The 13,418-nt window shown below is 40.4% G+C and overlaps 1 protein-coding gene across 1 annotated transcript in view; it reads right to left on the bottom strand.

Moving 5' to 3' along the window:
* Positions 1 to 13,418, bottom strand: part of BMPER (BMP binding endothelial regulator) — a 147,039-nt gene that overhangs the window by 51,203 nt on the left and 82,418 nt on the right. The window contains exon 11 of the mRNA XM_065629282.1: positions 8,652 to 8,697. Within this exon, the coding sequence (XP_065485354.1) occupies positions 8,652 to 8,697 (46 nt within the window). The remainder of the gene's footprint in view (positions 1 to 8,651; positions 8,698 to 13,418) is intronic.

Raw genomic sequence — 13,418 nt, 5'->3', positions numbered from 1 at the left:
CCTGCAGCTAGGAACCAAAGACACATCTTCCAACCTATGTGTTTGTCCCTCAAACATAACATACCGCCTGAACAGCTTAGATTATTACAATGCTTGTGAAACTGTTCAAATTATTTCATTTCCAGAAAATAGAAGCCCCACTCATGATAGCAGAGCAGGCAGAGCCCTGGGCTCACAGAGCCCACGCGCCTCTGGAGATGCATGATGGGAGGCTTCTCGCCTAGCTTCAGCTTTCCAAACTTGAAATGTCTGGTCCAATCAATTCATCCAGTCTCCCTCTCACTGACAGAGAGAAACAGACATGACTAGAAAGTCTTTCATCTCACCAGTTTTAGAAATGTCTTTTAATATGTAGAGAATTACTCTCTGGAGGAGCCTGTCCCTCTGCTGCCAGCTGTGGGAGCGCAAACGAGTATCTAAGACTACAGGCATTTCTCTCAGACAGTTAAATTCCCCTGGGATGAGCTCCCACCCTTAAGTTGTGTTGTGGGAGCAAAGCCCAATCCACTAACAGAAGCAGAATTCAAAATACTGCATGTATATTTTTGAGGCTAATTTAAATGTCCCCAGTTAGGCGGGGGTGATCCCCTGAAATTAAAAGCGATTGGATCACTTCAGCATGACCTGGTTCTGTCCATATTATACATAGACATACTTATAAATACTGTACATTTATAAAATACATATATTTATGTTTGTTGGGGTTTTTTCCCAAATTATATATAGAACCAGTACCTTTATTTAGTGTTACAAGCTATCATATATGTTGTTTATACACAACTGACTTGTATAGCTATAGTTACCATGCTACTCACTAAAAGCCAGTGGTACATGACTAACATGATGCAATGACCGACTAAGGGCACGGTACCTCTACCAGTCATTTGCATCATTACAAACAGAGGGAGATTTCTTATTGAAGCTTGCAGCCATACGCTGGTGAGAGAAGCCGCAGCTCAAAGGCAGAACATTTCCACGCTCATGTCAACGATACTGAGTTACCCTGCAGTTACCCAGCAATTGATTGAATTGCCTCGCAATCAAAGAGAGCAGCAAATTTATTTGCATTGCAGCCTTCTGGTATAACAATAGGTCCTAACCACATCACATTGCTGCTGTTCCTGGAAGAAGGAGTCTCAAGGCAGAGAAATGCACACTGCCACTGCCAGCTGGATACCCATGGGCTGAGGCTGCTTTTGAAAGACGATGCCTGTTTTAGGGGGAGAGCTTGGTACAGTAACAAAATTTGACTTAGTAATCAGAGAGCTGTGAACAGCATCAATCAAAAAAAAAAAAAAAAAAAAGAAAACCCAAAATCCAACAAAGGAAGGGAGAGTAACAGAGAATACAATTTATTCACTGAAAAAAAAATAATATCCAACAATGGCTCGCCTGAAAAGGCAGCTAAAAAAAGGCGAATTCAAACCTACAAAAAAGAAGGGAACGCGGATGTTACAGAGAACAGGAAGGGAATTCCTGCCGTGGAGTGCAATACAGCTCTGACTATGCAATACACCCTTCTCAGCAAGGTTTTTTGGCCTAGGCAGAGTGCTGTGCTAAAGCACATATGACATTTCTGGTGTTTTTCTAGCTGTTGCTAAAGACCATCCAAGGATATCTACATGGAGACACAGAAAATGGGGCTGAAGGGTACCCCAGGAGACATAACCTTTTCCTTCTCTGGCTGTGATGCAGAATCACCTGTACCTATGTTATTCCTGACAGACATTTATCCGACCTGCTCTTAAAAAGCAATAGTAACAGCAACTCCACAGCTGCGTCCGGCAACCTGTTGCAGTGCTCGTCTGTCCTCAGTGTGAGCAAGGTCTTCCTGAAGTCTAACCCTAGTTTCCCTCACTGCATGGTGCAGTTCCACCACTGAGCTGGTACCTGGGACATTCATTCTTTACCCCTAACTTGCCACATGCATGCTTCTTTAGCTAAGTCAGTAACTAGTCTTGGCACCATTATTGTGCCTGTTCACTGTGTCGGACAACTAGGGATCAAAAGTTTTGATTTCTCAAGGACATAATGTTGACAGCTCCATTAGAAGGTCAAAGTGAACTACATTTGATCAACACCTCTGGAAATCAGGCATGATGGACTTCAAGCAGAGCCCAAAAAGCAAGACACTTAAGAGAGTGCTTTTAAAAATGTGCAATTCTAAGAGTCTCATTTTTTCCTTGATACCAATGAGGATATCACTAACTGTTTTCCACAGTCCATAAAAAGGTTAATTGATTCTCCACAAATTGGAAGGAAACAGATTATTTTTAATCACCAATGTGATTTTTACCAATGGGAAAAAGATCTGTAGATTTTACATGGAGACCATCTGACTTTACCATCACTAAATCATACTAACACGTTTCTGATTTCCTTATGTACCCATGTAATAACCTGTATGATGAACATTAAGATACATTTTTATTGCCTGCTCAGTGAAGATTTCAGAGTATAAAATTGGTTTTTGTCTGTCTTTCTAGAGGCCAAGAATACAGACGTTGTTAACTAGCATATTGGGAGGCGGAGGCTGGTTCTTCACCTAAGCAAGTCGCTAAGAGGCAAGACATGAGAGGACCAAACATAATTCAGAGATATGCAAGTAAAATTGATAGTACCAATGGGATCCAAAGGAAATATTTATTTTTAATTTCCAATGTGTTATGCACAGTAATGTTGTTTTATGTTATGTTACATCGTGTCACATCGTATGTCAACTTGATGCAGTGCAGTTAAAATAAAAAAGAATATATTTTGGACTGGATAGTTGAATGTCTGATCCAAATTTCGCTGTTTTCTTTAATAACCAAGGAAATGGGGGAAGGAAAATCTACCTAAAACCAGCCTGAATAATTGATTCTCTGATATCACTGTGTAAAACATTCTTGAAAGGTTTGCTAAAATTGTGGGTTTAAAAAAAAAAAAATCCACACCCTGCAAGAGTGTGTGTGATAACTCAGGCACTGCCAGTGAGAAGAACTTGTTGGCCTAGAAATAAACCTTAAATACTGGGTGTAACAAGACTGCAAAAGACAGGCAACATGAAAAGAGGTCCTGCCATTTTTAGATTTTGGGTTGTTGCTTATTCCCTTTTGGGAGAGTTTCAATCACATAGTATTTTATGGTTTGCTTCCTTTCCCCCCCCCATCCCTTTTCTTTTTTTTTTTTTTTTTTCCCCTTTCGAAACAAACAAGTCTTTCTTCTTGGCTGTTTTTGAAATCTATTGGAAGCATCAGTTCTCTAGTTAGGATCGTGTGTGACTTGCACCTCTATTTGGACATAATGGATGGAGAGGTGTTGCTGCATTGCCAAAGCCAAGTTCCCCAAAACGCTGGCATATGAATTTTGCTAGCTTGTGCTAATAAGGCACAGGGTCATGGGTGACCTACAGTAAATTGTTCCCAGCTCATTGCGGATACTCCTTGTCTCTATCAGCTGTTGGTAGAGTTAGAAAAGGGCAGTTATATACAATATATACAATACTTCCCCTAAGACTCCGCCAGCCTCCATCTATTTTCGGCTTAGGGATTTCCTGAGCTAGACATGGTTTCTCTTTATTTAGCAACCTTTGACAGACTTATTTTCAGCGAGTGTGTCCAGTCTCCCCTTAAATCCAAAAATGTTTTTAGCATCCACAACATCCTTGGGCAAAGTGCATGAAAGACCATTGCCTCTTGCTTGTTTTGAACTATTCATTACCTTTGAGTTCTTCTTTTGTTCATCTACATATGCACATGAAGGCAAATATACCGATTCCTTCTCTGTCCCTGAAAAACACAGGTTTTTCAAACGAGGGCCCCAGAGCTATGTTTAGGAGGCTGCGATTCTCAAAGCACCTTAGGCACTCAACTCTGATTAAACATTATTGGGAACTGGCTGCAAACACCACTAAATCTCTTTTGGAAATCCTGCATTTAGGCTCCCAAATCAGTATTCAAAACTTCTGGCTTACATAAAAGCTTCTAGGAGCTCAGCAGTTTTCACATTGGTTTTTTAGGCAAGTAAATATGGACTTCATGCTTTTACATTTGACAGTCCTAAACTACATGCATGATTCATGCAGTTTGCTCAGCTCCCACCTAAGGCTCTACAGCTTACTTGCAAACTAATAATAATTTTCTTTAGGTTTTAAAGTTAATACTATAGAACTCTTGGCACGCTTCCCTTGCATTTACAAATCATGCATCCACTTCAAATGAAATAGTGACTTTCATTAGAAAAGGTAACAGGGAAGGTAACTGTGGCCAAGGAGCACCATTTTTGAAAAAGCATTTATCTGTACAAAAAATGAAGCTGAAAAAGCAATAACAAGGAAACGAACATTTTAGCATTCCTTAAGTTTGAACGTACTCTTATAAGGGGAAAAAAAAAAAAAAGTTTATGAAATCACAACCTGTTTTAGCCAAAACAGAGGGATAAACGTCTAAAAGTCTGAAAGATGGAAGTCTGAAAGACTTTCTAGTAGTAGTATGCTGAGCAAAGGTAAGAATCACTTATTGAAATAAGTGGTTGTCACAAAGTACCTTTCTGCCTCCTACCCAATGTCCCCCCACCCCCCAGGCAGTATTTAAACTATCTAGAAAGGCAATATATATATATACTGCTTGGTGGAAGCCAGACAGACAGTCAGCACACACATCCTGACCAGCCAGAAAGCGTGAGCATATTGGCTGGGCAATTAGCGCACCAGAGCAGCCACAGGATATATTGTCTCTAGCTGAGTTTATTATTTGTTGGGATATAAAGGAAATGGGACACAAATCCATAGGAAACCAGGTTTTGTTAGCTCTAGTGCTCATGGAATAGCTTGTTTTATTTTTTCAGGAGATCAGAGCAGTCAATTGAAGTCCAAGATGTCCAGATGTCTGGTCACACTCTTCTGGGCTTGTAGCTAGTTAAGAGTGGCCAAGAAAAATACACTTTAAATTATAACTAAAATTGGTTTGGACAGTTTCTAAGTAAGGAGAGAGAGGAAAAAATACAAGTTTACCAGTTAAGGGTGTTCTGGTTGCACATCTGTAATTCAAAAAGATCTCAGCATTTTGAAAATAAAATGAGACTTAGAATGCAATTAGCCCATATGCTGAATTAAGCCCTAAATCAAACAGAGCACATTATTAACTTTTGAAAACTAGCTACAGAACACGCACAATAGAATTTCACTAGCTTTTCTGTAAAAAAATGCATAGCCATAGGGTACTTTCCTCATAACTGCTGCATAGTGCAGCCTGGTATCATACACATTACAAGGTGTGGTGTCAAAAACTCCACAGGAGGCTTTATGGTCTATTTCATAAAAAAAATAGCTATTCCAATTTGTCCAAATACATATTTATACAGTAGACCATCAAGGCTGAAACGGCTGAGGAGGTAAATCATGAACAGCATTCCGGTATGAATAAACAATTGCAGTCTTTTGTTGATGTATTTCCCCATGGCAAGGAAATAACAGAAGAAACGAGACCAGCAGAGGCCTATGTGATCCTTTAGTCCCACACTCTGCTCTCACAGCTACCTACAATGCACAACCCCACCTTTTTTCTTCCTTTTTTTTCCTTTGCTTTGAAGAGTCAGCATTTTTCAGTATTTCTATAAAAAACACACCAAAAGGATGCAGGAACAGGGGAAAGTACCAACCTTTTACTCCTAAGGCTGGGTTCAAATGCCCTTGCATTTGGTTAACTCCCTTGGTCATTTAGTCAATTAAAAAAGCTGCAGAATGATTTGTGATGATAGAAATTTTCTGCCCCAAAAGAGGCCTTTACTGCAAAATTAATCATGTGTATTGCTAGACCTAGATGACTGCTGTCCACTTTGAAAAAAATTCACCCGTAAAACCTCACAATGACTTGGGTAAGACTGTGGTAGGATTATTGATCATGATTAAAATATATTTACATAGTTGCAGTAGAAAGCCTTCTTACTGCATGCTGTCATCTCAGAAACGCCTATCAATTCTTCTATGTCAAGAACTGCAAATTCCCATCTTTGTCTAGAGTTGAGAGCAATCTGTCAGTGTTATTTGAACTCAGGTTTAGTGTTTTCTTTTTTTAATACGAAAATGACCTTGGTCTAACATAGGATTACTAATTTATGGAACTGACGTCAGTGGCGATTTTTCTAAATCAAGCCCAAAAGAGTACATTTCATTACATTTTTACAGCAGGATAAACTAAACTGTTGAATTTTCCACTGGTATGACCAGTGTGTTTTATTAGTGATAACTGTACACCAGCCGTGGAGCTTAAACAGCAACATGCCAAAACTAACCATAGTTAACTTCAGCAACAGTAGACAAAAGAGACTCTCCAGCCCTTTCGCAGATGAGGTACTTTTTCTATCTGCAACAAACTGCTTTGAAAATAATCCTTTGATTATTTTTTTTCTGTCTAAAGTGTATCCTTTAACAACGTGACTGTTTTTGACCCACTTCATAGAAACTGGCTGCATTTAAACTGTACTGAAAGCTCTCCTGTGTACAGTACATTCTTGTACCTCCTATGTTGTTTTTACTTTGGAAAATTAATATCTGCTGGACCGCCAGAAATGTCTGGTGTGTTAATATGTGGTGAGAGGATCAACATGAGTGGATGGGTGAGTGAAAGGGCTGTGCACGTACATCTTATCTCACCACAAATTGGCTGAATTAACAAAGTTTCTAACTACTATCTGAGATAGCAATCACCACTGAAATCCTCATGCCTTTTCCTTGTCTTATGTCTTGATGAGATTTACAGCACTTCTGGCGCAAAGGTGGAACTAGTTCCTTGCAAATGGCAACTGTTAAAACGCTAACAGCCGCCACTGCTCCATGGCAACCCGTATTTAGGCTCTTTGATTACATTACCTGATAAAAGCTGGGAATGGCCTTTTAATCATAGAAGTTTAGAATCAGCTTAGCATCAGCTCTCCTCCAAATACTAAACGGGTCCATAGCGAAACACCCCTCTGTTTCATGTGAAACAGAGGAACACGCCACTGTGGAACAGGGCTTTGAGCCTCCCAGCCGCATGTACAGCCACTGCAATGCAGACAGGACCCAAAAGAAAAGGCCAAGGGAATAAGGTTGTTTATTCCGAAGGCTTCGGGGACACCTAAGTGCAGCCTGCCCACACCTAGAAGGAGGTTACTGGGAAGATGGACCCAGGCTTTTTACAGATCTGCATTGGCAGGAGGACAAGCAACAATGGCCTGCCCTTGATTTCACATGTGTTAGAGTCATAACCGTTCCCTTCTTATGTCACCAAGAAGTTCTGACTCTTTTGATAACCTGGTTCCTAGATGAGTTATTTTTTACTTTGAAGAAACCTATTTATTGCCTCCTTCTGCCATGAAACAATTATCACAAGTCATAATTCTCTGGCAGCATTGCTGAAGGAGTCACTGTACTCTCTTCTTTTTAACCCCTTACAGTAGAGGGTCTCCACTGCCTTGAGGGAATGGCTGGTCCCATTCTATTCTTCCCCCTCTCATGTCACAAGTGAATACATGAGAAAGGTTAAACGAGACTGAAACATAAGAACGGAGGCAAGACGGAGATCAATAAATTCATTACACTAATGACATGTCATGTCTGAGCAGAGGTCTACGCAAACCTCATCTCCCTTGAAACTGAGCTAACATGGAATCAACTGCTGGTCAGTTGAATCCTCTTTCATTTCTCCCTCTGCTCTGTATTATTTCAACTGTTTCTGAGGTTGCGACTTGCATTTGATTTCATTTTGATACTGAAGACTCATAAACTAGATTTATTTTTTCAAAATGTTACATTACAAAATAATTGAGCTGCAAAGTGGAAAACCAAGTATTTCACATATGGAGTTTGTGCAAACCAAGCGCACCCAGAATTGAGTTGATCAGCTAAACCAATTTGATTTTAGAGAAAAAAATAGTTAACACTCTCCTTAAAAACCTGTTCCTTCTTTCAGAAGCCTCCCTATAAATCATAAAACCCCATTTTAGGAGTCTGTCTGTATTGGTTAAAATACTTAAACATGTCCTGAAGAAAATATGTACTTGTATCCTGTAAACTTCAGTGAAGACAGGTCTCCTTCCCTGCTGGCTTAAATAGGACAAGCTTAAAGATAAGTCTTTATGTAAGTGCTTTGGTGACTAGGAGAGAACACAAGTAATATCATAGGATGATCATTCCTGAAGTGAAGAGTAAAGGGATGAAAAGGTGATGGTTGAAGGACAGCTTTCTGTTGTACTTTCCACTGTTGCCCCAGACTGGGTGTCAGATTTCTGCACACCTTTCTTTAACTCTCAGAAATCATCTGTGTTGGATTATACATACACATACCTGGGCTGTTATTTACAGGTATAAAAGGTACCCAGTCCTAAAAGTTACAACTCTACTCATTTGCTTGTTTTATTACCTACAAATTTCACAGGTCAACTACATCCTTCAAAAAGCAGCACCTCAGATTTGACAAAAATAGTGTCATTTGGAAAAAAAAAATAAATAAAAATAAAATACCCAGGCATTTTATTGTAAATTTACAGTTATATAGGAGGTAAAATCTATGGCCAGCAATAATCACCTGCCCTTCAGCCCCCTTTAAAAAGAAGGCAGAAAAGCAAACATACTTATATATATTTTATCTGAAATAATAAAAAAGAATTTATAGAATGAAGAAAGGACTTACTTTCAGTGCAAATAGGACAGCATCCTTTTCTGTTCAGGATTTTACCCTAATTGGGAGAAAGACAGGCTGATTTAATGAAAGAGTTTTTGGAGCAAGGACTGTGTTATGTTGTAAGCCTGGATAGGCCTTTGAAAATAGTTCAAGTTGTGTTTGAACTCAATGCCCTGGTTACAGCTTCAAATATCAGGTGCTAAAAACAGACAGAACTATTCAAAGAGCTTCCTGGCAGTCTTATAAGAAATGAAATACTAAAAGGGTTCTCTGTTACCACTTTTCTCTTTAGAGGGATTGTGAGAGAATTTTGGACTCATGTATTCACAGATATCTAAAGCAGACTAATCATTGGGTTAACAAGATTGCTAACTTTTCCCCCATCTGCCAAAATATATACAATACATTTCATATGCATGCCCTTTTAGCCATCACACAGAGGCGATCTGCTTCGCACCCACTCCCACACTCCCCTCACATGAAGGGAAGGGAAGGGAAGGGAAGGGAAGGGAAGGGAAGGGAAGGGAAGGGAAGGGAAGGGAAGGGAAGGGAAGGGAAGGGAAGGGAAGGGAAGGGAAGGGAAGGGAAGGGAAGGGAAGGGAAGGGAAGGGAAGGGAAGGGAAGGGAAGGGAAGGCACTGATAGAGATCTAGTTTGGCCAGATTTCTTTCATAGCTAAATCTTGTGGTATCTCTCACCAAATCATATTACCATTCATGGTTCAGTCTTCCCAGTGAAGTAAATGGGCATGCATCCGAGGATGTGCAATGTCCAAAAGCAAACGATTTGGTCTAGTCATAGTAATATGGACAAAAGGTTCAAGTCTTTATCACTCTGCCCAGGTCAATTTTTTTATGGCTGTGTCTTATAAAAGGCTGGTTAGAAGAAGAAGGCATGCCTCAGTGTATGTACATTCATGACCCTTTTCACTGTTTATCAAATTAAAGGATGTTCTATCTTATTTTACTTAAATTCCCTAAAGCCAGCTGTCAAGCTAGAGGATAAGCCTGGAAATTTTCAGACTGAACAATGTGTTTTTCCAAGCAAAAACTGACATCACTTATGGTGATATTGGAGCTCACCTGCATTCCCGTACAGGGAAGGAATAGGCATATGGAGCTGTGCTGCTCCCCAACACGTGAACATAGAGAAAGTCCCCTTTGTGGGACCACTGCTCCTGTTCCCCACCAAGCAGGTGAGAAAGGAGCAGCCAGCAAGAGCAAGAAAACAGAGCTGTGCTATTCTGTCCACTCAAAATACTCAACTGTGCAAAAAACCTCATGAAAACAGAGAAGAAAGAGGTGGTAGGTCTATGCAGAGAGCAGGGAAGCGGGCATACACAGCAAGCCCTATTGCTGTCTGCCTTGCTTTCTGCCAAGCTTCGACAACGCGCATGGGGAGAAATGAACTCTTAGTATCTGGTGGCAGACTGGAGTGGAGCACGCTCCGTCCTGCTCATGCTTGATGTACCCAGATGGCATGAACAAGAGCTTGGTGATGGGTGCGCTTGGGCTCATCATCCGCAGGGCATGAAAGTCAGTGTAAGCATGTCCTTGAACATGCAACTGCGTGTGAACAGACTTGAGGCACATCTGGACTTGTGAAAAGGGCTGCGTCAGAGTTTCACTGGCAGTGTGGGCAATGCTTAGACCACCAGGGCCTAGAGCAAAGAGAATAGCTGAGGACCAGGCTGCAACAGGGAGACCTCCCAAGCACCTGTTAGGAGAAAACTCCTTAAAGGAGGAACCATTAAAACTTCATAGAAACAGGGAGCTGGGCAACACTTATCTGTATGAATGGAAGACGTGCAGCTGAATGCCACACACCACACTGAACAGCCTTACCTTTCCGTTTCAATAAAAGAGTTGAAATCATCAGCCGAGCTGAAAGTGGCAAGAATTCAAGTGAAATTGGAATCTCCAAGGCAGCCTGCTGAGGCTGGTTACTTGAGCCACCATGTTGGCCTGAGATCCTGTTTTTGTCTTGTAGAATAAGGAAACCCATTATTGCTAACATGTGCTGCAAGAGTTCGTTAGCATTGAGGGTTCCCTTAGGAGTGGGCTAAGTGATGTGATCCCATTTTTCCCTATGAATATTTATAAGCAGACCACATTTGAGTCTATTTATTTTCTGGGACTTTTCTTCTTTTTTTATGAGGTTTTCAATTTTATGTCTGAGGTTTTTATTTTCTATTTTTTTAAGGCAAGACTAATTGCAGAGGGGAAGGGGGCTGTTTGGTTGTGCAATAGCAACAGCTGTTGTTTTTTTGTGCCTCATTTGGCACTAGAGTAAAAACAGCAACTTTTTGTTTGTAATAATAACAGATGTGTATAACATTAAGTGCAGTCTGTGGTAGAGATGGGAGAACGTGTTCTGAATAAATTTTCAACTCACTTGAAGTTCACGGGTTCAAAATTTACCCACAGAATTGATCTCTGCAAATGTCTTCACATGCCGTGAATTTAATTCTATTAACTTTTGCACAGCCTTGGAGCTCAGAAAAGGCTGTATGCTGTAAAATTCACCAGGCTCTCCTCTAGCAGTACAGAAAGATACATGTCCATGACCATTACCACAGGCTTACATTGTTAGTAGGGAATACAAAGGCACAAGGAGAGGAGGCAAGGTGGAACATTATAAGGATGAGTAATGGAAAGGATACAGCAAAAGGCAAGAAAGAGGCTGGAGCAGGGCTAGGGGTTGCCTTCAAAGCGTCCAATGTAATTTTAGGACTGTATAAATGTAGGAGTAGTTACATTTATACAGTCCTAAAATTACATTGGGTCCTTTGAAGGCAACTGCCAGGCTGATGTGGCCCACGGTGAAAATGAGTTTGACATCCCTAGTCTAAAGGATCTCTGAAACTCAGTCTTGCCAAGTGTTGAGATTACTCTCTTTCTATAAAGTATTTAAGCATGTGTTTAAGTCTAAGCACACACGGAAGGAGCACTCACTTCAGCAGGACAGGACACATGCCTAATAGCTTTCCTGGATGGGGGCCAGCATGTAGCACACCTTGTAGGCCAGGTAACCAAGAGAGAGAGAATATCTATGTGGAGGCAGGGGTCAGAAAGAGAGAAACGGAAACCACAAGCCACAGGGCTCACTAGAAGCCCAAGGAGGACTGATTTTACTATAAATATGACAGGGGAGATTAAAATTGTGAGATGTGTTGCCTCCACTGCAGATGAAAAGAAGCTAGGAAAAACAGTTCCTGGTATTACTGATACAGGATTAAATGTGCCAAAAAGAAAACAAAAGAAACAGGATAAACAGCCCTACGAAGAAAATGAAAGAAATAGCAGAAATAGTCTTAAAAAAAAAGTCACTCTGCCACCAACACATTGAATAACACACATAGCTGCACAGTATTGGAAGTTTCTGCAGAATTACCACTTTAAAACTGCTTCTTTGAAGAAATAATTGGCCAAAATCTATGTTGACGAATTAAATAATATTCCATCACCAAAAAACCCCACAAATCATGTAAAGAGCATTAAGACTGCATGGTAAAGCATCTAAGTCAAGGAATAGTATCTTAAGTTCCTTGTGAATTTTCAATCCTTTCACACTCAGTTGTGTGTATCATAACATAATTTTAATTAGATAACTTTATGTGGCCTGACACCCTAAAGGACACTAAACAGCAGTCTTCAATAGTCAGGAGAGACTGCTTCCTGCTGGAAATACTGTGAAGAGAGAAAACACCCCTACAGTTTGCAGAGGTAGCAGCATAACTGTGTGCATGATATCCAGACTTACAGTGTCAGAATCACTAATATATCTTTATCTTGAATAATGTGGTATGTTTAATTAAAGTTTATAGATTTGTGACAGAATATCTTATCCAAGAGAGTGGAGCATAGATGAAAAGTAAAATATTTAAATCCATTAGCATACATTATTTCCTTTAAAATTACTTGGTACCCACTTGGAATAGGAAAATAAATCTCACTCTAGAGTTTACATTCTTTTTCCTATTTGTCCTTCCAATTTAGCTTGGAAGAGCAGAAGTGTAATGTGTACCTGTGGAGAAGGGTGGGTTTGCATGCAGCCTGCTGTAGACTCCATATTAAGGCAGAGAACAGGCTGACTGGTTAGATACTGGAGGGAATGTGCTGCAGGGTAACAAAGTTGGTCTTTTCAGCCCTAAGGAGCTGGACCTTGTCTGAAGACTCAATTTGGAGGTCTAGAGCAGTTTAGGACTTCACATTAACCTTGGAGCAGAACGTGTAGCAGCGCTGAACAGATTTGTCAGTCAGTTATGCTGCCGCAGGAGCACAGATGGTGAATTTTTACCCACCAATATTCTAATTTTAGAAGCCACTTCAGGTGATCATCTCAATGCTTAAATTTATATATGGGTACTGCTGAAATGGTATATTTCACTTAAGATCCATTGTTAAGCTATATTAGTTATTTGATCTCAGAAGCATCTTAAACATTTGAAATGCATCAGCACAGGGAAAAGATAAATAAGATGCAGTGCACAGCAGGTTCTCAGCCAACAAAGAATTTGAAGAGACCTAAAGGGTCCAAGCTCTCACCTCCTGCTTACATTGTGAATGGCCCGAAGGGAGCAAACTTGATTGTCATGAGCCTCATCTATTTCCCAGAAGAGCAGCTCCATTTGTTCACACTTCTGAAGATGTTTGCAACACCTCATGTGAGGCCCATTAACAGGAGAACTGCCCTCTGTAGTGAGTGCCAGAGTGACAGTAAAAGGATGTCACCTCTTCTGAGGATGCAAGCATTGCTCTTGCAGCCCACTGTCCCA

This window comes from Caloenas nicobarica, chromosome 2 (genome assembly GCF_036013445.1).
Source record: "Caloenas nicobarica isolate bCalNic1 chromosome 2, bCalNic1.hap1, whole genome shotgun sequence".
NCBI classification, from domain to species: Eukaryota; Metazoa; Chordata; class Aves; order Columbiformes; family Columbidae; genus Caloenas; species Caloenas nicobarica.
The sequence above is the reverse complement of the archived record's forward strand: the minus strand, read 5'-3'. Positions and strand labels throughout refer to the sequence as shown.